The 25,899-nt window shown below is 41.3% G+C and overlaps 1 protein-coding gene across 1 annotated transcript in view; it reads left to right on the forward strand.

Moving 5' to 3' along the window:
* lama5 (laminin, alpha 5) overlaps nucleotides 1–25,899 on the forward strand; it is a 159,593-nt gene that overhangs the window by 114,663 nt on the left and 19,031 nt on the right. Inside the window, exons 55-71 of the mRNA XM_088330583.1 lie at nucleotides 1,913–2,067; nucleotides 3,853–3,982; nucleotides 4,048–4,150; nucleotides 5,212–5,322; nucleotides 6,546–6,728; nucleotides 8,601–8,743; nucleotides 11,770–11,949; nucleotides 13,745–13,884; nucleotides 13,962–14,121; nucleotides 15,654–15,787; nucleotides 15,859–16,024; nucleotides 17,691–17,825; nucleotides 19,466–19,617; nucleotides 20,980–21,112; nucleotides 23,691–23,834; nucleotides 23,907–24,037; nucleotides 25,111–25,278. Of these exons, the coding sequence (XP_088186709.1) occupies nucleotides 1,913–2,067; nucleotides 3,853–3,982; nucleotides 4,048–4,150; nucleotides 5,212–5,322; nucleotides 6,546–6,728; nucleotides 8,601–8,743; nucleotides 11,770–11,949; nucleotides 13,745–13,884; nucleotides 13,962–14,121; nucleotides 15,654–15,787; nucleotides 15,859–16,024; nucleotides 17,691–17,825; nucleotides 19,466–19,617; nucleotides 20,980–21,112; nucleotides 23,691–23,834; nucleotides 23,907–24,037; nucleotides 25,111–25,278 (2,468 nt within the window). The remainder of the gene's footprint in view (nucleotides 1–1,912; nucleotides 2,068–3,852; nucleotides 3,983–4,047; nucleotides 4,151–5,211; nucleotides 5,323–6,545; nucleotides 6,729–8,600; nucleotides 8,744–11,769; nucleotides 11,950–13,744; nucleotides 13,885–13,961; nucleotides 14,122–15,653; nucleotides 15,788–15,858; nucleotides 16,025–17,690; nucleotides 17,826–19,465; nucleotides 19,618–20,979; nucleotides 21,113–23,690; nucleotides 23,835–23,906; nucleotides 24,038–25,110; nucleotides 25,279–25,899) is intronic.

The following is a 25,899-nucleotide window of genomic DNA, read 5'->3' on the forward strand; positions in this document are numbered from 1 at the left end:
CAATCCACTTCAGCCATCGTATTTTGCCGCCATCATGTGGACGTTATGGAAAACTGCATTTACCTTCTGGTTCTGTCCTACAGAAACCATTAACTAAATCTTTCCATTGTCAAACATTTTTGAAAAGGCTCTATGAAACCACTAGGGACCAACCGCATTTGGCTCCCAAGCGGATTTAGCGGGTGGAGAGGTCCAACTTTGTTGGTGATAGGAAGCATCTTCCTCTATATAGCCAATCATAATGCAGACCACAATGCAGGATGAAAATCCGCAAAGCAGTGAATCTGTCATGATCTGCCAATTGCCCTCACCTGCGCTCACTCGTTCAGCCCCACTGCCACTCGTTTAGTAATTAGTTCTCCTTCCATTTAAACATTCTCGTTCACTCCTGGTCAGTCCGTTTGTGAACCTCAGTGCATGCAAGGCAAGCATTTTTGACTCTGGCTCCCGTCTGTCCTGCCCCGTTTCCTGTATCGATCTCCGTTCCAAGCTCTGTTCTGCTGTCCCTGCTAGCTGTATCCTGATTCTGTTTCCTGTATCGATCCCCGATCCAAGCTCCGTTCTCCTGTCCCGGCTACCCATATCCTGATTCTGTTTCCTATATCGATCCCAGTTCCAAGCTCTGTTCTACTGTCCCAGCTACCAGTATCCTGATTCTGTTTCCTATATCGATCCCCGATCCCTGACTTCCCACTCTTTCTGGCTACCCGACTTGTTCCGATCTCTGATCACGCTCCACCTCCCGTCCCGGCAGCCCGACTTGTTACAATCTCCAACCACACTCCGTTCTCCCGTCCCGGCTGCCCGACTTGTTCCGATCTCCGACCACGCTTTGTTCGCGAGGGCTTCATACTTCTACTGGCCAGTGAGCACCAGATCGCTTTCTTTTTCCTCTCGCCCTGACTTCCCCGATCCCTTAATACACAGGTGTCAATCAGGCCCGCTAAGGTATTGAATCCGGCCCGCGAGACAACACTCAGAGAAAAACAAGCTGCAGGTTGAAATATGTCAACTTGATGTTGCCAAAGCAGGTGCCTCTCACTTGTATTTATTTCTCTCACTCTCTTGCGCTCTCGCTCTTCCTTTGTTGCTCTTTGTCTCTTTCTCTCTGTGTCTTTTAACCTTCTCTGCTAACCTCCTTTTTTCCTTTTCTCTCTTTTCTCTTTCTCTTCATACCCTTCGTGCTTTCTTTTCTCTTTTCTCTCCTTCTGTCTTTCTATTTCTCTTTAGATTTCTTTCTTCCTCTCCCTTTCTTTTTCCCCTGTCTCACGACTTTATATATTTTGTTTCTCACTCTCTCTCTCTCCCTCTCTTTTTATTTTGTCCCGCACTCTCTCCTTTTCCCTCCCTCCTTTATTTCTGTCTCTCTTTTTCTTTCTCTTTAATCTACTAGTCCGGCCCCCGACAGAATGTTTGTTCTATCGTGTGGCCCCCGAGTTCAAATAAGTTTGACCCCCCTGCTTTAATACGACATTGTGTGAAACGTTACGCATTTGGGTCCCCTTGTGACAGAATCAGCAATAACTGAACTGCAAAGTAGAGCTGTGTCCCTGTACACAACCAAGTACAAATGTACATCCATCTTTTTGTGTTAAAAACAAGCTTAACAAGGTCTGCTATGAGATTGAAACGCCATCTTGGAACAAACTCTGCTATGTTACAATCTTATCACTGATATGGGTTGACACAAAATCAGCAGCAATTCTTAGCTTGATTTTATATAAATACGAATGGCTGCAAACTATCAGATTCCAAATACTTACTGTTCTACAGTTCTCAACAAACCTATCCCCATTTTATAATGGCAGTTCATTCACTGTTCTGTGAAGACTATTGCTGACTTAGGTGCCGTGGTAATTGTGTATGTTTGTGTGTTAGGACACAGATGAACCTCGTATGTTGTGTTCCACAGGATTATGAACGTCTGGCAGCACAGCTTGATGGGGCCAGGACACTGCTATCTGAGAAAGTACAGGGCTTCACTTTGCACGACTCGAAGATCCCCATCGTCGAGGAAGCTGAGCACCATGCTGAAACACTCCAATCTATGGCAGCAAACCTGACCAGGTAGACATCCAGTGTTCTCGTTTGCCCGCGTCCCCGCGTCCTAGACGCATCATTTTTGCTGGGGACGCATAGTCTCAAATCAACGTGCGTCCCCGTGACGCAACCTTTTTGCCACAATATTGTCATTATTACCCGATTACTTTTTTTTAACAAAGATTTACTGCACTCCAAACTTTTCTTCAGGCAGATCCGCCATTGTTGTTTTGGTCTCGCGGTTCGAGTTTTCGTCTGCACGCCGATCTCGGCCAACGAGATCTCGTAGTGTAGTAAAAGGAAGTCCGTCTTTTTTTAGAGAACCGGCTTTTTCGGCTCAACTCATTAAAAAGAGCCGGCTCTCAAACGGCTCACTTGCTTTGATGATTGATATTACGAATTACGTTGTATAAAGAAGTTAAGAAAAAAAGGAAGTATAAAAGGAGAAGATAAAAAAAGACAGGTTTGTGGTTATTCCATTAATCGGTATATTACCAACAATAATTTGATGCAGAAAATGAATTAATCATTTGATGATTAAAACTGAATGAATATATAGATTTATATTATATATTTGTTGTCGATTTACGATTTCAACCTCGATAACACTAAATTTTGGGGACCCATAGATCTCTGTTGGGACCCATAGATTTTTAAGCATGCGAGTCCCCGGGACCCATCACTTTTCAGAGGTAAAATAAACACTGAACATCCCTTCAGGATCACAACTAGAGGATCGACCGATATGGGTATTATTAGTATTAATAGGAGGCTGGTAACCAGTATTTGGAGCCCGATATCCATTTGCTGTAAAAGTTTAAAAAATTGGCTTAAGAATTTTTTATAATGTGAAAAAAAACACAAAGAATTTTTGTTTTAAGTTCAAATGAAACAAATAGCGCTCTGAAAATGAGAATTTCAACACAACTAAGATGATTATTTAGCTTGGTATTCCTCTGTAGTCTGCCAAAACCACACTGCACAATATGTTTAAAGTGTTACTTTGCAAACAGTCGATAGATTTTAAATTAAATGATAACATTTGTTTACACAGGAAATCCAATAAAACCAGGGTCTCAATCACAATGGTGCTTTGGTGACATGGTTCAGTGAACAACTACGTACAATAGACATGCTTTACAATAAGTCTATCTATCCATCTATCTATCTATCTAGACATCTATCTATCTAGACATCTCTATCTATCTAGACATCTCTCTATCTCTCTCTTTCTCTATCTCTTTATCTCTCTAGATATCTAGACATCTATCTATGTAAACATTTATCTATCTCTCTATCCCTCTCTCTCTCTCTATCTATCTCTCTATATATATCCATCTATCTCTCTCTATCTATCTATCTAGACATATATCTCTCTCTCTATCTCTCTATATATCTCTATCTAGACATCTATCTTTCTATCTATCTCTCTATCTATCTCTCTATATATATCCATCTATCTCTCTCTATCTATGGTATCTATCTATCTATCTATCTATCTAGACATCTATCTAGACATCTATCTCTATCTCTCTCTATCTATCTATCTATCTAGACATCTATCTCTCTAGACATCTATCTTTCTATCTAGCTCTCTATATCTCTCTATCTCTCTCTATCCATCTATCTATCTGTCTTATCTATTTATCTAGGTCTCTCGCTCTCTCTATCTAATATAATAATATGATAATAATAACATACCGATGACGATACCTTTTAAATTCCCAAATAACGGTGCCGATAATCGGTCGACCTCTGAAAAAAAAACAATATAAAAATATGCATGAGAGCCTTCACACGGTTTCTTTTTAGGTTTGTGGATGAAATCAAAGCCGAGGGTTCTGTGGACTTAACTAAGGCCTACAACAATATCATCAACGCCATCAAAGCAGCTGAGAAAGCAGCAAACGATGCAGACAAAGCCGCAATCGAGACGCTCGAGGTAAGGTTGCTTGGATTCTGTCGGTAGTTTTTTCCTTTTTTTTTTTTACCTTTACAATTTTGTAGAATGTTGGAGATCAGAACCTTGGCCACATGGCTGACACTCTGCAAAACCGCAGTCTGGCCCTGATGGAGGAAGTGGTTAATCTCGATGAGGAACTTAACAATGGTAATCGTGATTATATTTCATCTGCTTTCTCGTTTTGCTGTTTGCAAAACAAATTTCCTTTCTCTTGGAGAAATCTATCACTTATTAGTGAATTTGGCTTTTTATCAATGACGTCTGCTTTCTCAGTACCTCGTGTCTGAACTGTGCGCAACGAAAATATTGCCCCAATAACTTTTGTCATATTTCCACATTTCAGGTTTCAAACTTAAAGCTTAAAAACTGGAACTGTTTTCTACAAATCAACCATATGTGTGACATAATCGTGAAGTGGAACCAAATTTCAGAAATGTGTGATATATTGACAACCTCAAAAACTCAAAAGTTGATGTTGCAAAAATATTGCCCCCCCTTGTCCTCTAAGGTCAGCCCATTGACTCCTGAAGTTCCCAGATGACTTCTGAATGATTCAATGACGACCCAATTGACTGTCAAAGACACATGTGTGTCATTCATTCTCAGTTTATATGCACCTGCTTTGTGATGAGCTCAGTGGTGTGTGAAAGGAGACACCGGGGAACAGACAGCATTTTGAAGAACACACCAGGCAGGTCCGGGATATGGTTTTGGAAAAGTTCCAAGCAACGGGATACAAGATGATTAAAGGAAGTTGAACTAATTTGTAAGGAAGAATGGGCAAATCTTTGTTTCAAGATATGCAAACTTATGGGCATACCTAAAAAGACTGTGAACACAGCTAAAGGAGGTTGTACAAAGTATTAACTGAAAGTGGGACAATATTTTTGCAACCGTTTTTTTTTTTATTATCACAATATAAACTTTTGAATACATTGTGTCCCACACGATTGATTCTTACAAAATAGTTTTTTGTATCTATGAGTTTGAAGCCTGAAATATGGCAATATGTCAAAAAGGTCTTGTGGGGACAATACACTTTATTTTATTGACCGTTTCACTGTGTCTTTATCAGTGTCTATAAGAGCAGTGTAGCCTTCCGAGACCTCACTCTGTTAGCTTTGCATGTGCTTTAGTTTTTCAAATGATGATTGTAAATGTCATACCGTTTTTGTTTTGCTTATAACTTTGATGTTTTAATGCAACAGACTTAAAACCCCAGCTAGAGGATTTCAAAGATCGACTGAATGATGCCAGAACCAAACAAAACCAAGTGGCCATGGACTTAAAGATGATCCAGGACAATCTAATTTCATCTAGTAAGCATATCCTACACATGCACGCATGAACACACACGTAAATCACTGTTTGAAGTACAGAATGGCGCTGCGTTGTCAGGCATTCTCCTTGGGCGAGGTTGTTGGGGTTTTTAGTGAGCTGAGCTAAAAGTGCCACTTCCTAAAAAAGAGACTGAATTCCTATCACTAATCGCTAGTCAGAAAAAAATTGCAGAACAACCCCTCCGGCCTGATCTCATATCCCTTTGTGGGGCACTAACAGGTTGCAGAAGTACAGCTTCCCACTTCGCTGTGAAAGAAGTTCAGCGTGCTGCTCTATCATTGTTTTTAAAAGACTGAAAACAGGTTGTTGCCTCGAAAATCATGCGTTGTAATGTGAAGTTGAGGCTCTCAGGCTTAGATTCCTGCCTGGAGACCTTATCTGCAATGCAAAACTCTTGTGCACGTTCCATCACATCAAAAAATTGGATATTTTTATTGCATTTAATTTTTTTCAAAGCAATGGAACATACTTGAATTAAAAAATGTTGTAATGTAGTTAAACTTGAGGCGATATCCGTCAAAAGAGTAGTCACGTGGCGCATCATTCGCCACAGGAAGTGTTGTGGATTAACTGTAAGTCAGCTTCGAGCTGCCAACATGGCTCGCCAACAGAACTGATAAAAACATCTAGATGTTATGAAACAATGTTGATACAAGAAATACCAAGATGTTGACTGAGCAGAGTCGGGGCGGAAAAAACACTGTCGATTCCGAGAAAGAATACTTTCGGTTCAGAGGAAAACATTACGTAACCACAAAAACACAGTATAAAAAGCTTACCGTCTCTCAGACAAACTTTGAACATGGAGGAATGTGTTGAATAAAGAACGTTCTCTTTTTGTCATATTTCTGCCTGCGTATGTTTTGGGGCAACGCCCAAAGACGTCCTCACCAAAAATAAGCTCTGCATCAAACTTATTCATTTTGATAGTATGCTAATATGGATACATACAGCATGTGTTGCATTCATTATGAGGCTTATGTAAGGCTTTTAATATTTTGTGTCTCTGATCTTTTAAGTCCAATTAGGGCTCTGTCACTATTTTGGATTGCTGACCTCTGTGCTAACAACCATCTGATAACATTACATGGCTCTCCTTAATATGCAAATCTAAGAACAGAAAAAGACCATTAATTATTAGCTACAGGGGTCATTGAGCTAAAGAAGTAAACATTTTTCTTCATTCTTGTGTGCTCTGCAGACATCAGTCAGGACATCGATGCGGCCAAGCAAGCAGTGCATCAGGCCAATTTGTCCACCTCGCACGTCAACAATGTCCTGCGTCCAATCAAAGATCAGCTCGACCAATGGGAGCAGACTTACAGTGACGCTAACACCACCAACGAGGATGTCAACGAGGCTCTGGTGGAGGCTAACAAAACGGGTAGGAGCCGTCATATTCCACGGAGGTTAGCCAGTTGTTTTTTAGGCGGATGTAAAAAAATAATAATAATAATAATTTAGTTTTGGTGGCAAAGGTTCACAAACAGGGTTTCCGCAGATCCTTAAAAAGTCCAAGAACTCTTTATTCTAAAACTAAGGCCTTAATTGGCATTAAAATGTCTTAAGTCCATTTTCCGAAAGTCTTAAAAATGTGAACACAATAATATTAATATTTTTTTAACTAAAAATATGTTTTAAGATCAATTGCCTTATTCACTGGCAACATGGCGTGACCACAACATCGGAACTATCAAAACGGTGATGTGATTTCAGCCGGGCCTTTCAGAGCAGACGCGTGTCTTAGGTTTACCCACAATACACATGGAAATTTCATACATCCTGTTTTGAAGTCAAAAATTGGTGACCTACGTGAATTGTATGTATCTGAGGAGAAAATATTTTGAGGCATGGAGATTTTGTAGGGTGAATCGGATCTTTGTCGTGGTGAGTTTGAATCACAATCAGTGTTGTTTGTGTGGGCAGGAATGCTTAATTTTTTTGCGTGTAACCTGCATTAAAACTCTCATTATCACATTTTTTCTATTCACAGTACCAGAGACAAATCCTAGACAATAAAAAAATGGAAAGGTATAAATAAACTTACACAAATAGTTTTCCTAATCTTGTTTTTTTTGTATCTGATGATGAATCGAATTTTGAAGGACATGCAATAAATACATTGTAAATTGTATGTTTACACTGTCTTCATAGTTGATTTGAATCATGGTTGCATGTATTCAACAATCACTTTGAGTCCTTAGCTTGAGCTGAGAAAAGGTCAAAATTTTGTACCATTCTTTTCCTTAAAAAAAAACTAAGGGTACACATACAGGACTAAGTACAGTATTTCCTCCACACTCCTCTCACCTTTTTAATCCCAAACTCATTTTATGCTTGATGTTATCTGAGCAAACGATATTTTAACATCATAAAACATAAGTGGTGCTGATTCCGGGGGTAACGTTTTTTGCTACAACAAAATGAGGGTAGCACTCCAGTTGGCAAAGTATACAGTATAAAAACATAGAAAAAATATTGTGTATTCACCTATAATCTAATGTATTCACCTGTAATATAAAGTATTCACATCTAAAATAAAAACTATACACAACCGGCACATTGCTCCTTGAGCCTGGATATTGCACTTAAAATCGAGACATTAAACTTAAAACCAGGGTATTGCACCTAAAACCCTGGGACATAGCACTGAAAACTTCAAGACTTTAGTTTAGTGTGTTGATAGCTTTGGGGTAGAAGCTACCCCTCAGTCTGTTCGGGCCTTGTGGGATCTAAACCGTCGGTCTGTTAACAGTTCGGAAACAAGGTTGCTGGTGTGTAATGGAAGTCTTTAGCTCTGCTGAGGTAGCGAGATCTGACAATGTCTTTCAGGCTGGGCAGGGTCCGCCGGTGATCTCTTTGGCCCTGTTTGTAAACCTCTGTAAGGCTTTCCTGTCCGCTGCAGAGCATCCTACACATCTCCTCCTCCCCCTCACCTAGCTGGATCTCACCATCTCTGTCTGTCCCTCAACCCCTTATACAACCCCCTCCGGAGAAAAACAAAGCCTCCAACAAGGACAATACAAACATCTTCTTTGTTCTCTTCTATCCTCACTATATAATGTGAAACTGGAGTGGCACGTCCAATTTCGTTATCACAATATGTTCAACCGATTTTGTAACATAGACAATAAAGGTATATTCTATTCTATTCTATCTCTATGGTGGCGCTCTAGAATTTCATTTACTGTTTAGCTCCAAATAAACTTAAACGTGTGTTCTGCTCCTCCATGTGGATTACTGACGTGTGCTGCAGTGGCCATGCTTGGCGACGCTCTCCCACTCCTTCTGAACAAACTGGACAGTCTGCACAACCGATCAGTGCAAATGCCAAACATCTCGGAGAGCATCGACCGCATCCGCCAGCTCATCCAACAGGCGCGCAATGCTGCAAATAAGGTACGTACCATGCAAGAACATTCTTGCGACCGCTGATTCAAGTTGTTCTGTTTCATATCGGATTAATTAGATTGTAAGTCGCAGTTTTTTGTTTTTGTCATCGTTTGTCCTGAGGGGGTGACTTATTGAGAGGGCTAATAAAAATATTGATACGTTAATGACTAAAGTGATCAGGCAGAAATGCAAATGTGGTTTTAGTATCCGCTGCGCAGCGGGGAGAGCGAAGGTAGTATTTCCCTTTTTGGGCTATACCAAGACCTCTCTCACCCCGTTTGCAGACAGCGACCGAGTTGTATTCAAACTTCGCGGATGCGTAGAAATGATCAATGACGTCACAAATACGTCTTTCCATACATACAACGAAAAAATAACTGAAGTATATGTGTGTATTAAAATCAGACTATGTGTGTGTATTTTAATGATTACTCATACATTCAAAATGGAAAAATAGTAAATACAAATAAGAAAAACAAGTAAAAATGCAAGGTCTTGGGAACCTCCTGTGTGGGTTCAAATCCAGCTACCGGACTTCCTGTGCGGAGTTTGTTTGTTCTCCCCGTGCTTGCGTGGGTTTCCTCCTGGCACTCCGGTTTCCTCCTACATTCCAAAAACATGCATTTCAGGTGAATTGGCCGGTCCAAATTGTCCCTAGGTGTGAATGAGCGAGCGAGTTGTCTGTCCCTGTGTGCTCTGCGATTGGCCGGCAACCAGTTCAGGGTGTCCCCTGCCCACTGCTCGATGATTGCTGGGATGGGCTCCAGCTCCCCCGTGACCCTACTGAGGATAAGCGGTGCAGCTAATGAGATGAGAAGTAAAAATGCGAGTTAATTTCATCAGGATTTTTTGTAACTTGGAACACAGAGAAATACACAATTAACTAAATATGATCTACTTTACACTTATACTCTGGTGAGACTTATGTGTGAAAATATGAACACATTATTACCAGGTATAGTTGGCCTGGAGATGGATGGGAACTACCGGGTTTTACTTGCCCAAGACCCACCACAGGAAATGGTACCTCTACGACCCGTGTGCTTGTCATTTCACATGTTATTATGACCTTAAACTGCAAGAGGGCGCTCAACATTGCTAGTGTTGTGCTGAAAATAGTTCACCTGCGTAAAAACGCCTCCCTGGCATATGTCACTTGCGCAAACGTCACTAAAATGACTTCTTATCTCAAATGAAGTAGAACAGTAAAGCACAGAGCATTTGCACGATGTATACAATTCACTTTTAAGAGTGTTGTAAATATTTACTTTTGCGAAATGACACCACCCTTTCTTCCCAATCGATGGGCAAGTAAACAAGTTGTTTTTTTGTGATTAACCGGCGATTCAAAACAAAAATCTTCCAAAGACTACATGTAGTGTCTGAAACTCATGACAAAAAGTTACAGCACACCAGGGCAGACATATCTGAAAAGTTGCCTGCCCAGCCATAAAGTTGCCTGCCCCATTTTTCACAACTAGAAACACAATAAGACAACTAACCGCAAAAAAAAAATGTTCCAAAGTATTAAGGATTGATATATAACAGAACAACACAATTAAGTAATAAATCTACTTATAACATTCATTGCATGTATATGACATCGCTGTTTTCCATCTGCCATCAGTATGAACCTGTATTTACTCATCTTTATTCATGCAATGTTTGCTTTGCGTTGTATGCTACAAGCCACGTGAACTCCTCTTTCCAAGATGCTTTACGTTTTGTAGCGTCATAAATTTTGTTAGCTTCTTTTGAATCTTCTGGGGCTGAGGTTTTGGCTTGATTCCTAACCTTTTCTCCATTTTTCTTGTATTCTCTGTGCATCTCCTTTGGAAAATTATATGCAAATGCACGACCTTATAACGCTCGGGAAAGTCCGGAAGCACAAAGTTATTCGATGCAGGCTTCTGACCAGCTCCAGAGTATGCAAATTACCAAACGGACGAAAATTTCAAAATCGGAATAAAGCAAATGTTTGATCTGAAAATAAAACTTAGCGAAGGCTAAGGGCGGGCTATTTCAGTTTAAATTGCCTTACCAGATACAATGTATGTTTTTCGTGTTGGATTCATCAAATTCCCCTCCAAATGCGATTTATACACCACTGCCTTCTTAATTACCGTAAATTCCGGACTATAAGCCGCTACTTTTTTTCCTTAACTTTCAACCCTGCGGCTTATTCAGTGATGCGGCCAATTTATGTAATTTTTCTAACTGCCGCCAGCGGCGCTCGAGTGTTGCTACCATTAACTGCCCTGTCACAGGCACAGTGGGATGAAAGCTATATTATTAATATTAAACCTTTGAAAACTCTCTCGGTGTACCGTCTTTCTTTGTAAATATGTGTAACCCATGTATAATATGTATTTGCAACTGTATATTTTTGTAATGTATTTATTTGAGACACTTATTCTGATATGTTTTGCACGGATGAACGAAAAGTGAGGGGCGGAACAAACGCTGGGTGCCGAGTTTAAGTGGGGACCGCTAAAGGTGAGGGACAGATAAGGAAAGAAGAGGGGGTAAAAAGTTGTTTAAAGAAAAAGGACTTGCGTGAGTAAATGTGTTCATCTGATATATTTTTCCCACTTTTTTCTTGGATTACTTTCAATGGGACCCGGACTCTGCAGGTCTGCATCAAACTTAAGTACCGATATCATTTTCCGTTCATTTTGCCGGCTGTAATTTTTGGACTGTGGACTTCGATGAAGGACATTTAGTTTCAATCGCGAGACTTGAAGTCGGGTTTGGGTTAATTTTGTGTTTGTTACATGTTTAAATGTGGGCGCATGCGGTTTATATACAGGTGCGGCTTGTGTATGTACAAAATCGGTTTTCCTCTTAAAATGTGGTGGGTGCGGCTAATAATCAGGTGCGCTCTATAGTCCAGAATTTTAAGCTGTGTGATTCATAATATCGGAGCGATATACAATCCAAAAGACACAGTAGCTTTTTTTGCTACCCTAATGAGAAAGAAAAACAGAACATGAATGTAACATTCTTATGTATTCTCTCTTTTTTGCATCCAGGTGAGCGTTCCTGTTAAATTCAACGGCACCTCGGGCATTCGGGTGCGCACTCCTCCCAACCTGGCAGACCTGGCGTCCTATACCACCCTCAAATTCTACATCACGCTGCCCGAGGCATCCCGCTCCCGCCGGCAGGACGACGATGCCAAGCAGTTTGTCTTCTACCTCGGCGACAAAGACGTAAGTGTCATCATGACAAGATAATCAGCTGGTGTGCGTAATTTCAAAATATTCAACTCGCTGATGCCTTCTTCTGGCTGAAATAGTCATTGCAGCCTCTTCAAACTCCTCTCGTTGCACGTGCAAGTATGTGACGTTGTTCATTGGGCTTGAATCAACTCTTCTTTTTTCCTCTTTTGGTGTGCGCGGGGGCTTTGGGGCATTTGGACTAGATTTGAACCGATCCTTTTCTTACTTTCACCTCTTTCATCCTAGAAAAAAAGAAAACCGTGAGCACTCGTGTGATATTACTTCCCTCCCCAGGCCCGCTTCCTTTCATCCACCATAATAGGCTCCCTGGCTTAAACACCGAGGGTAAAAGTAAGATAAAAACAAATAGGTGCTGTGGAAAACAATATACCAGTATATAAATGCTCTTTGGGCATTGTTAAGACATTGTTAACCCATGCAGTACTTAAGAGAAAAAAATAACACTCTTATTTTTTTCAAAGACACTTCAAACTAGCACCTCGTCTTTAATTAGATGGTTGCTATTACTTTCCTTATTTTCATGAGCTGAATAAAATATAAAATAAAGATACAACTTTTTAAAAATGCACCATGAGTTCCAGTTAGTGACCTAACTTGAGTTTTTCAAACAAAATCAACTGTTTTCCTTTTCCTTGTTTCTGCATACCTGCGAAGCAATTGAACCAAGTCAAGTCCCATTTATTTGTGACGCCCTTAATCACAAATTGGACTGCACAGGTTACCATTACACCATCCCCTGATTTTAATGGAATCGTCTTTATTCTCATTGATATCAACGTTGCCAGAAGATTAGACATGGTAAACACATAATAACGACTTTAAAGAAAAAAAATTAAAACAAAGACTGTCAGGAGAAACATGCAAAAATACTTACGAAGTAGTGCCTAGAGCAGGGGTCTCCAACCTTTTTCAGGCTGAGAGACACTCCTTTGTTACTAGTTAGCATACCCAGTTTATGTATTTCTACAATAACTATCAAGTTATTACAATGTTATTAGCAGGTTTATTTTGGGAAGTGTGTTTAAATAAATTCTGTCAAACACTCCCAAAAATCATTTTACTAGAAAATCACAATGACCGAGAAGTGGTGAGTTTTTTTCAGAACAGGCCCGCAGAGACCTCAGCTCTCCCTAGGGGGCACCCTGTTGCCTGCGGGCACCATGATGGAGACGTTATAATAATAGAGCAATAAAAAGTAGTACAATAAGATTGTGGCAGCAACATCAATTTCCAAATGATTTAAGATATACATTTTTCTTGGTTTTGCGTGCTTGTTTAGGGTGGTAGTGGCCCTGGGGACGAAGCTGTCTCTGAGGCTGTTAGTCCTTCTTTTATTGTACCTGTAGTGCCTACCAGAACTGAACTGGATTGATTGCAAAAATAAAATATATTTTTTTCAATAATTAATAGTTCCCTTAAGGAAATTCATTTTCACATACTGTACCGGGGGCCGGGGGTACAGCCAGTGCTGTTGCAGCAGAGCGTGCGCCAAATGACTTTAACAGCACCTGGTATTCCCAGGCGGTCTTCCATACTAACCAGGCCTGACCCTGCTTAGCCTCCTGAGATCGGGTGTTCTGGGGCTCTTATGGCTGTAAACACCTTGACCCAATCCACCTTTTTTACACAGCGTTCAAATGAACCTATTAGGTTTGAGAATCTGGCATTCACTAACATGCTTTTCATACGTATGACGAATTATTGTATCATTCTCTAAAGTTCATTCAAATAATCTACTATGTTTTCTGCTTGTACCCATTTGTAGTCCTCAAAGGACTTCTTGGGAATGGCACTAGAGGGTAGGAGGCTGCGCTGGTACTTCAACATTGGAGGAGAAACAGCAGAGTTATTGATGTCTGAGGATGTTCAGTCCAATGGCAACTTCAACAGTGTGGTCCTGGAAAGGTAAGACACTGTCTACAAACTCAAGTGCTGTCATCCCTAAACCCTCGATCCCCTTAGACTGAGTTTTTGTGTATAAGGATCCTGCAGTACGGTCAGATGTCAATGTCTTCCGAGGCCTCTGAAGGCGACCAGAGGGTCACAAAAGCCTATGTTGAAGCAGAAGGAGATCAAGGGCTTCTCAATCTGTTGACCAATAATACCGTCTTCTATGTGGGGGGTTACCCCAGCACCTTTAAGGTAGGTGGTCGGCAATACTGTCCATGACTTGACAGTTTTTAGTCATTTGAAAATTATTGTGCCTTGCGAAAGTATTGGCCCCTCAATAAGTTTTTTCAAAGGAATGCAAATGAATTGTCATGCACGGTGTTCAATACCATGAACATTGCAGCTGCAGTCATTGGTTTTCAGGCAAAATTATTATCATTATTATTATGTACCAGTTCGGTGGCCTTGGGGGTATGGCGCCCGCCCCGAGACTGGGAGGTTGTGGTTCAAGCCTCGGCCGAGTCATACCTAAGACTTAAAACATTGGTACCCGTTGCCTCCCTGCTTGGCGTTCAGCATTAGGGGTTGGAATTGGGGGGTTTGGTCACCTAATGACTCCCAGCACCTCAGTTGGGTTGAGCGAGGGGGCTGGGAATCCCCTCCTCGAAATCAATCTCCCAAAAAGAGTCATATATGACTCTAGCCACCTCCCACTAGGGGGATATGGCTGTGGTATATATAATATATATAATATATATATAATAAGTGTTATGTTTGGACTTTGGCGCCACTCAGCAAAAATTATTACTTTGACTCCACGGAACTAAAGAGAAAAATATCCAAATCCCGGGAAATTGAACTTTTTGTTTTGAATGCAAAGCGTAAAGTTTGGCACACTGCACATCATGCCTAAAACACCATCCCCACTGTCAAACATGGTGGTGGCAGCATCACGCTCCGGGGATGTTTTATTAGAAGGGACAGGGAAGATGGTTAGAGTTGAAAGGAAGATGGATGGAGCCAATTACAGGGCGATTCTGGCAGGAAATCTGTTGGATTCTACAAGAGACTTACAATATAAATTGTTTAAAACTAACAAAGGAAAGGTGTCAGTACGACCCAGCCAAAGTTTAGACCTCAATCCTTTAAAGCATTTGTGAAAAGATCTAAAAAATGCTGTACAGAAAGGATCAGGCGGTTAACTGTCAGAATCACATGTAAAATGATGTAATCATGTGTTCATATTTTCTCACATAAGTCTCAACAGTGATCAACAGAGGCCTAGAGCGCCCTCTGGCGGTCTTATGTCAGAATCACATGTAAAATGATGTAATCATGTGTTCATAATTTCTCACATAAGTCTCAACAGTGATCAACACTCGACTAGAGCGCCCTCTGGCGGTTTAATGTCAGAATCACATGTAAAATGATGTAATCATGTGTTCATATTTTCTCACATAAGTCTCAACAGTGATCAACACAGGCCTAGAGCGCCCTCTGGCGGTCTTATGTCAGAATCACATGTAAAATGATGTAATCATGTGTTCATATTTTCTCACATAAGTCTCAACAGTGATCGACACAGGCCTAGAGCGCCCTCTGGCGGTTTAATGTCAGAATCACATGTAAAATTATGTAATCATGTCTTGATAATTTCTCACATAAGCCTCAACAGTGTATAAGTCACACCCCTGGACAAACTATGAAATAATAGGCGTTATAAACCGAAAAACCAGGGTAACCCTTCCAATCCTGGATGTTTGTGGCTCTCCCCCTCCATGTAGCCGCCTACCCCGCTGGTCCTGCCCAACTTCAAGGGCTGCATCGAGTTGGACACACTGAACGAGGAAGTGCTCAGCTTGTACAACTTTGAAGACATCTACCACTTGAACACGACTCTGGAGAAGCCGTGCGGCAGGTGAGGACCAGCGCGTTCCCCTGCGCAAATTCATTCACCTTGACGCGAGGTTTCTGTATTTGCGGCAAAAGGTCCAAGCCGTCCCTGACGCAGGCCTGGGTGAACGACGCCGCCTATTTCGACGGCACCGGCTTCGCCACCATCTCCTTCAATGACGAGTCGGCGCGCATGCAACGCTTCGAGCAAGAAGTCAAGCTGGTTTCACACAACGGGATTCTGATCCTACTTCAGAATCAAGTACGCGTTCTTAGATCGGGGCCCTAGGGTTTTTCCGGCACCGAGCTTACGCTATTCATTCGCGAATAGGGTAATCTCTTGTTTTTCTTGTCTTTCCGAAAATATCCCGTAAATAGTCAAAACCAATGTTCCCTCTAATTTTCCACGGGTCCGAGCGTTCACACAAAGTCGGTGAGCAACGCTTGAAACAACAGTGAGCAACAGCAATCCCAAGTGTGGCAACTAAGTCATTATCAAACACGTCCAAAACTTGACATCACGTTACGTTTTGCTGAGTTTCCGGCAATGCAAAATTATTATTCTCTTTTGAATGAATTGACTCATGTACGATTGGAAAGGTTGTACGGCCACAAGATATCCATTTGTTTTTATTTCCTGATATATTTTGTCGCATAATATCAACATTTTGGGGGGGTTATTATTAAGATACAGAACTGTACTTAATCACATTTTTTAGTGGAAGTACTAAAATGTTGGCTACAAGATTCACTTGATATCATTGGAAATGATTTGAATGCAACACAAACTTTTTCTTCTTTTTTCCGTGTTTTTTTTTCTACTTTTTTTTTTATTTCTTTTAAAAAAATCTCATTGTGTTTATTTTTTCCGAGCTGTTTTGTTTTTTATTTACTTTTTTCCTACATTTCTTTTCTTTTTTTCTGTTTTTTTTTTCTAAATTGTTCCTTCTTTTTTCTCTTCCTTTTGTTTCTTTTTTTCTCAGCTTTTCACTTCATTTTGGTATTTTTTCTTTTTTGTTCTATTCCTTTAAGTCATTTTGTGCATAATTTTACATAATATTTGGTCATGTTGGGATTAAAGAAGCAAAAACAACCTGAAGAGCCGTTTAGGACCCGAAAGAGCCGGTTCCTTTTAGTGAGCCGAGCCGAAGAAGCCGGTTCTCGAATAAACTCTACTAACGTTACTCAACTTCATTCTACTCTGACTCGACTTCAAAATACCGCATTTAGGACACAACGTCAGGGGAACCTGTGTATTTTTACCTTCATGCACTGTAACTTTGACTTAAGTCACTTCTTAATTAGTAATTTTGAGCCCTCATTTTTGTGCGCTGGCTCGATTTTCTTGTGCGCTGTGAATGTGCGAGCAGTGCGCAATTGCGCATGCGCGCAGCTTAGAGGGAACACTGGTCGAAACCCTCGAAATCGAAACCTTTATTTGTTTTTTATTATTTATCTCAAGAACCAACCTGATTCACAGGCTCAAGTTCGTATGGGTGCTTGAAATCCTTGAAAATAATTGAATTTTAGTGATGTGTTTTCAAGCTCAGGAAAATGCTCGAGTTTCGGGTGAAGTGCTTGAAGTTGCTTGAAATTGTTACCATTACCATGTTACTTGGCAGGCCACCTAGATCGTAAATGACAAGGAAAAAGGCATTCAATTTTATCTTGTCCACGCATTATTTTTACTCATGTTGCCACGTTGTTTAAAGTTGTGATGGAGCATTATGGGAATTAGTTCAGCCAAAATAGCATGGTAGAGTGAGTAAAAATAGTGTGAGAGAAAATCAAATGCCTTTTGCTATGTCATCTAGTGGTCTAGTGATTACACAGTGGATCTGGGCTTTTTATTATGATTATTGTTTCTGACCATTAGATCATCATCAATAATCTCACAATTTACTAACCGCTTGCATGTTTTCAACCAGGACCAGTTTTTGTGTCTGGCAGTCATCCGAGGCCATCTAAAGGCTTTCTTCCAGTTTAACGGCGAGATGGAGGAGTTTCAGCCGAAAGATCCCGATTCCCCGTTCCTGAGGGTCAGCGATGCCAGTCCCAAAGTGGTACGTTAGCAATATTTTGGACTTTTTGGGAAAAACCTCGCAAGATACAGGGATTGCAGATTTAACATACACAGAACCCTCGTTTTTTCACTGCGTTATCGGGGCCCAGAACCGCCCTCGAAAAGTGAAAATCCGTGAACTAGCGTCATTACCGATTGAGAGTATACCACTGTAACAAAATAACCACTATAGATCTACAAATAACCCACAGCTTATAATTGCCGATGCATGAATGGTTTTGTCGTGATGCAAAAAGTAAAACGAAATTTGAGGGCCTCTCCTTTCAGTGTAAGGAAGCGATTTAGAGAGCGGCTGGCTAGCCAAGATGAGCCAAATTGAGCCAAGTTTCCGCAATGATTAAAATACAAGAGTCCCGAATGTAGCGGTTTCCCACGAGTTGTAGCTCCAGGTCATCCGTTTCATGGGTAATGTTTCTGACGTTGCTGAAACACAGGTTCCGCGGGGGTAGCTTTTGAGGATTGCAACGTAGGCTGGCCGTAGCATTAGGCCATTGCCTTCTCCTCGACGCCACCCTAGTCGCTTCTCAAAACCGATAATAATGCACGGAGGACCTGCAGTCGATCACCATTTATTTGCACTCTTAAAACTTTTCTCAGAGTCTCCTTAAAGCAAATAAAATAAGCCCCATAATAAGAGAAATGGAAGAAAACATGTACTCCAACATGTGGAAACGCAGTGTTCATTTTACCTGTGAAAAGTGATGGGTGCCGGGGGCTCGCATGCTCAAAAATCTATGGGTCCCAACAGAGATCTATGGGTCCCCAAAATTTAGTGTTATCGAGGTTGAAATTTTCATGTTCTCCTTTTATACTTCCTTTTTTTCTTAACTTCTTTATACAACATCATAATTCGTAATATAATGCATCAAAGCAAGTGAGCCGTTTGAGAGCCAGCTCTCTTGAATGAGTTGAGCCGAAAAAGCCGGTTCTCTAAATAGAGACGGACTTTTCACCACACAACTCGAGATCGGCGTGCAGACGAAAACTCGAACCGCGAGACCAAAACAACATCTGCCGGATCTGCATGACGAAAAGTTTGGAGTGCCGTAAATCTTTGTTTTAAAAAAAAAAATTGTTATCGGGTAATAATGACAATTTTGTGTCAAAAAAGTTGCGTCCCGGGGACGCACGTTGATTTGAGACTATGCGTTCCCAGCAAAAATTATGCGTATAGGACGCAGGGACGCGGGCAAACGAGAACACTGAAACAGTGAAGCCTTCATATTTCTTGGCTTGCGCAATCTTGGGAACTTGCATATGAACACGAGACACTCCATATCCATTTTGTCTACGGGCTTCAAACACTCGAAAACCTCCTTCTCCATAACTGGGTACTGTCCGAAGTGTTTTCTTATTTTTTCATGATATGGTGTATTCAAAAACTAATTTGACTAATAAGACCAAAATTCAGCGCACTTTTAGAGTAAATTTAGTCGTCCCCTTCGATTTCCCGTCGTTTTTTTGTATTTGTATAAGCCACGCCCCCTTCCCAAATGTCGCCTACCACTCACTATTGGTGACACATAACCAAACTTTACATTCCTGCGTCGTTTTCATTTGTTGTCGTTATTACCAGAAGAAGGTGGGTAGACGAGACCAAAACTTTCATTTTTTGTTTAGTTGGAGATCATCATCCTTCGATCTTCTCCGTATCGAGTGGTGGTGAGGAGCAACCGCATTCAACTCTTCACGCACCTTTTCCCGGAGATCATCCCCGCCTTTGGACGCACCTATTTTCTGGGAGGAGTACCTGAATCTGACATGCCCCTCAGGTAAATGATACCTGCTTGAAGTCTCCAGGAGCTCTTCTGAAAACCAATCTGTGCCCGGGGGTGTCGAAAAGGGGGAGAGAAGGAGAAGGAGAGAGGGAAGGGGGGGTTGAGAGGGAGGGAAGTGGAGGGAGAGAGTGAGAGGAAGGGGAGGAAGAGAGGGGGAAGGAGAAGGAGGGGGGATGGAGAGGGAGGGAGGGAGAGAGGAAGAGGGACAGAGAGAGTGGTGGAGGGGAGAGAGAGGGAGGGAGAGGGTGAGGATGACAGAGAGAGAGAGGGAGGGAGAGGGGAGAGGGAGGGAGGGGCAGAGAGGAGGGGGTAGGGTGAGATGTTGAGGATGAGAGAGAAAGAGGGGGTGAGGGAGAGGGAGGGGGGAGAGAGAGGAGGGAGGGGGAGAGAGAGAGAGAGAAGGACGGAGAGAGGATGAGGGAGAGAGAGAAAGAGGGAGAGGCAGGGGTCACTCGCAAAGCAACCCTACTGTAGCTGTATTTCTCTTTCTTTCCCTCTTTTTCTCTCCCTCCCTCTATTTTTGTCTCCTTATCCCTCTACCTCTTTAACTCACTCCTCTCGCGCTCTTACTCACTTTATTGTTTTCTCCCTTTCATTCTTTCCACACTCTTTTTCTCTTTCTTTCTCTCTTTCTCTCTTTTTGAGCTCTTTCTCTCTTCTCGCTCCTTTTTTTATCTACTCTTTCTTTGTCTTTCTCTCTGTTTTCTTTATCTTTTTTCGATTTTTCTTGTTTCTTCCTCTTTACCTCTCTTTTTCTTTCTTTATCTCTATCGATCAGTTTCTCTTTACATTATATCTCTTCAGTTCTCTTTCTATCTTTGCTTCTTTTTATCTGTACCTTCTCCTCTTTCTCTCTCTTTCGCTTTCCTCCACTCTCCATCTCTTTCCTTCTCTCTCTCTCTCTTTCTCTTTCTCTCTTTCTCTCTATCTTTCTATCTTTCTCTTTCTCTCTTTCTCTTTCTCTCTTTCTCTCTATCTTTCTCTCTTTCTCTTTCTTTCTCTTTCTCTCTCTCTCTTTCTCTCTCTCTCTTTCTCTCTCTTTCTCTCTCTCTCTTTCTTTCTCTTTCTCTTTCTCTCTCTTTCTCTCTCTTTCTCTCTCTCTCTCTCTCTCTCCTCAAATCTCTTTTTTTTCCTCTTTAAATCTACAAGCTCGGAGAATGTTTTTGTCACCATGTGGCCCCTGAGCTCAAATTAGTCAAACACCCCTGTACTAGACGGTTACAAATGCATTGTGGCAATCATCCAGTGATACTCACAATCACTCACACACTTGTTGTAATGCTGCTTTTGAAATGACTGGCACTTTAAGAGGTGTCTCTTTTTTTTTTTTTTTTTTTTTTGCTTGCGGGTGTGCAGGTTGCGGTCCTTGTTCCCCCACCAGGGCTCCATAAAGGGATGTTTCCGGAACGTTAAAGCCCAGAATTCCCACATCGACCTAAAGAGGATGAAAACATCCGGAGTCAGTTTTGGTTGTGACAGCGACCTTCTGGTAAAAACACCGAGCACCTATATTATTTTCAAAATATTAAGAATAATATTTTCGCCTTTATTAAATGACATTCCCTGTGTCCGTGAGTACAGCAGCATAATTAATTCAGGTTTTTTTCGGGGGAAGCTTAAAGTACTACCAACCAATAGACATCATCTTTCACGCTTGTCCTGCAAAATATACCAGGAAGCAGTGCATCACACTGCTGATCTACTATTCACCTCTGTGGGTTTTCTGTCTACTTGAGTCAGCTAGGAGTCGAAAATACACAGCATTGGCCAAAAGTATTATGAATGGTTATACCAGTGTCTGAAATAATGTCTGCCCGGATGCCCGGGGCGTGCTTCTTTTACATCGGGCGTACAACTTACACTAAGTCTCTGCCCGGGTGGCCGACAACTTTTTCAAGAAAAAAAAAACTTTTTCTTTGACAAATCAAACATTTGCTTTATTCCGATTTCGAAATCTTTGTTCGGAAATCTCGGAATTTCAGTTCGTTTGGCAATTTGCATACTCGGCAGCCAATCAGAAGCCTGCATCGAATAACTTCCGGACTTTCCCGAGCGTTATAATGTCGTGCATTTGGATATCATTTTCCAAAGTAGACAGAGAACACAAGAAAAATAGATAAGTGGTTAGGAATCAAGCCAAAACCCCAACCCCAGAAGAAATATTCAAAAGAAGCTAACAAAATTGATGACGCTACGAAACGTAAACGTACATTAAAAGCATCGTGGAAAGGGGAGTTCACGTGGCTTGTAGCAGACGACGCAACGCAAACATTGTATGAATGAAAATGATTAAATACAGGTACATTCTGATGACAGATGGAAAACAGCGATGTCATATACATGCAATTAATGTTATAAATAGATTTATAATGAACTTAACTTTATGGTGTTGTTCTGTTATATATTCTGATTATCAATTCTTAATATTTTGCAATAATGGGTTTTTCGCGATGAGTGTTTCAAGTTGTGAAAAATGGGGCAGGCAACTTTTCAGAGTTGTCTGCCCTGGTGTCCGCTAACATTTTGTCATGGGTTGGGTGTAAAGAATATCAAGTGAGTTAAATAAATCAAATCTAACTCTAATGATCCAGAGATGGGAATTCTGATTCTTTTTAGAGATCAGGCTTTTTCGGCTTGGCTCACTAAAAAGAGCCCTGCTCTTTCAGCTCCCAAATGGTTGTTTTTGTTGTTTAATCCATATATTACCATTAATTACTTATTATTATGAATGACTTAAAATGGGTGGAAAATAAAGCAAAATTAGCACTTTATCATTGACAATGAAACACTACGAAAACATAAATTATTTATATATATTCAAAGAAAACAATAATATACAAAACAATTTTTACCTTTTTCATGCTCAACAAAATCAACAGCAGAGAATCCTTGAAAAAATGCATATTGACCAATCACATGAGAAAATAGGTCTCGAAGAGAACCGGCTGTCCATTGATGGGTAGCCGGCTCCCTCTTCCTAGAGACTGCTCACAAAGCCGTTTTGTTTGCAAACGACAGGAGTCTGTTGCCTTCATTCGCCTTTTCTTTCGGCGAATTAGTTAATACTATATCTGTAATGGCTATCCAATTATATCGTAGTCGCTGTTTTAAATGGGGACAAGATCCCAAAAGACCTGAGGTAACGAACTCTGAAGAGAGTGGAAAACAGCTGTATTCAAAGTAGCACACCGCTTTTGACAGTCTAACAATAAAGGTGTTGTCACGGCGGAAAAAGTAATGAGTTAGATGACCCGTTACCCGGTGTGACGGCGTTACAGACGCTGCCCTACATACAAACGAGATAGGTTCCGGACAATCGTTAGTAAGTTGCTTCAGTGCTATGTCATGTTTGGAATGTATGTTTAAGGCTTGTATAAGTAACCTGCATAGTTTTGTACTAAAAAAGTAAACATTTTATAAAATAATATTCTCTATAAAGATAAAGTTATGTTTAACTTACTTTTGGAAGATGAGCTTCAAGAGTTAGGCGACTTCCTCCTCTGTGGAAGAAAGTGGCCGAAAAAAAGCAATCCAACCATTTTCTCAACCGCATCAAGCTTTCTTATTCCACTTTCTTTCCAAAAGAAACGGCTCTCCTCTTCTTTACACTTTACAGCAACCATATTGAATAGATATTAAACGATAAAAATGTCAGTATAGAATGTTTACACACGAACTAGGAAGAGGAAGGTGCACACAATACAAAATGTAACTTACAGCAATGTACAGATTTTTTTCTACTCCCCGAAAAAAATGTTCATATCTACCGTTTTTACGTAAGTCGAATGGTCGTAAGTAGGGGAGCGTCTGTATGTATAACGACGTTATTCCCAACCCTTATAATAGGTCCCTGACCCCTGTTTTGATGAATGGTCTCCAATGAGACTGAACTCCAAAAACAAATAAGCAAAAATTAACAAGAAGAGAGATACCATTTTTTAATTTTTTTACTTTTTTTGTTTTACTTTTATAAACGTTTTTTTTTTTTTTTTTTAAATTAATCATGGTCAGCTGTAGGAGCCCCACACTCCTGAACATTACTTTGAACTTAAATCTATTCCGCCTAGGTGGCTCGTGAGGCTCACTTCTCAGGTCAAAGCTACCTGGACTTGGCACTGAGCAATGTTCCCGGACTCAGAAGCAACTTCTATACCAGCTTCAGCTTCAGGACCGAGCACAAAGACGGACTCCTGTTCTTCCATCACGACAAGGTGACTTCCTGATTGGCGGGACCGTTGTTTTATGACCCTGCTCAACCCGTTGCGTCGCTTGTGCTTGCGCAGGATGGCGTTCTTCAGGTGTTTCTCTACGAAGGTCATTTGGTGGTGAGAGCGGGAAATGCAGAAGTGAAGACGCAGAAGACGTACAACGACAACAACAGTCACTACGTGGCAATCTACAACAATATCAACGGGTATTCATTTGCAACAGAACCATGGCGCTCATTTTCAAGTCAAGTCATGTTTATTTGTGTAGCCCTTAATCACAAAGAGTCTCAGAGGGCTGCACAGGTTATTGCAAACCACATACTATTATTACACCATCCCTTGATCTAAAACCTACATGTCGGCAAGGGAAAACTCAAAAACCTCAAGTCGAGTCAAGTCATGTTTATTTGTGACGCCCTTAATCACAAGGAGTTTCAAAGGGCTGCACAGACCACAGATTATTGCAAACCATCGACTATTATGACACCATCCCCTGATCTAAAACCTACATGAGGGCAAGGAAAAACTCAAAAACCTCAACATGAGGAAAATGAAGAAACCTTGAGAAGGGACCACACATGAGGTAATCCCCCTTCCAGGATGACCAGGCTGCAATGGTTGTTGCAATAACAGATAATACACAGATATTGTAGACATAAAATATAGGTTATTCATATGCTATAGAATAGAAGTATGTTTTAAGCCTAGATTTAAACAGTTCCACTGAGGTTGCATATCGAATCTCAGGGGGAAGAGCATTCCACAGCACAGGGGCCCGAATGGAGAACACTCTTGAACCTGCGGATCTCTTCTTGGCTCTTGGGAACACGAGTAGACCAGCATTTTCAGAGCGAAGGCTCCGGATCAGAACATAGGGGGGAATTAAATCTGAAAGATATGAGGGAACAAGTCCATGCATGATTTTGTATACTACCAACAGAACCTTAAAATCACATCTTAAGCTAACAGAGAGCCAATGCAGGTTCGCCAAAATCAGGGTCATGTGATCAAACTTTCTTGTCTTAGATAAAAGCCTCGCTGCAGAATTTTGTACCAGCTGAAGGTTTTTGGACTTAGGGAGACCGGAGAGTAGGGCATTACAGTAATCGAGACGGGAGGTAACAAACGCATGATTTATAATCCCCGCATCCGACTGAGAAGGCATAGTGCGAATTTTTGCAATGTTGCGGAGATGGAAAAAAGCTGTTCTAGTAATATTTTTAACTTGTGTTTGAAAGGACAGATCTGCATTTGTGCTAACTTTAATTTCACTCCTCAGACTGCGCGTCTACATGAACGACATGCTCGTGAAGTCCAGTGGGATTAGGCTGGACACCAGGACGCGTGGTTTGGTGACCGACTTGGAGGGCCACACCTTTTTGGGTGGCATGCCGGATCGGAGCCTGAGCAACCTAACGGGATGCATCAGCAATGTTTTCATCAAAAGGTGAGAGTGAAAATATCCTCATACTTCTATTAAAAACGGCATGTGGGAATACGAAACCTAAGAACTTAAATACTAAGAACTTAAATCCATCTTGTCTTCCTATAAACCACACTGAATGCAAGCCGCAGCTTATACAGCCATAAAAATGAACTACTTTATGTCCATTTCTTACATTTTAAGCACACCCGCTGACAACCGCAAGGGGAATTTGGTGATGAGTTGTTTACATCACGTGCTTTCGGATCATGTGACTCTTCAGGATGGCGATTACAAATCCGAGCACATATTTACTACCGCAGGGAAAGAAATGAGGGCAGCACGGCGGCGCAGTGGTTAGCACATATGCGGCGCACTTCTGAGGTCATGAGATCGAACCTCCTGTGTGAAGTTTGCATGTTCTCCCAGTGCTTGCGTGGGTTTCCTCCGGGCACTCCGGTTTCCTCCTACATTCCAAAAACATGCACGTCAGGTTAATTGGCGGGTCCAAATTGTCCCTAGGTGTGAATGAGAATCTGTTGTTTGTCTCTCTGTGCCCTGCGACGGGCTGGCAACCAGTTCAGGGTGTCCCCTGCCCACTGCCCAAAGATAGCTGGGATGGGCTCCAGCACCCTCGCGACCCTA

The sequence above is a fragment of the Urocampus carinirostris genome, chromosome 3 (genome assembly GCF_059441175.1).
Source record: "Urocampus carinirostris isolate Australia breed hairy pipefish chromosome 3, RoL_Ucar_1.0, whole genome shotgun sequence".
NCBI classification, from domain to species: Eukaryota; Metazoa; Chordata; class Actinopteri; order Syngnathiformes; family Syngnathidae; genus Urocampus; species Urocampus carinirostris.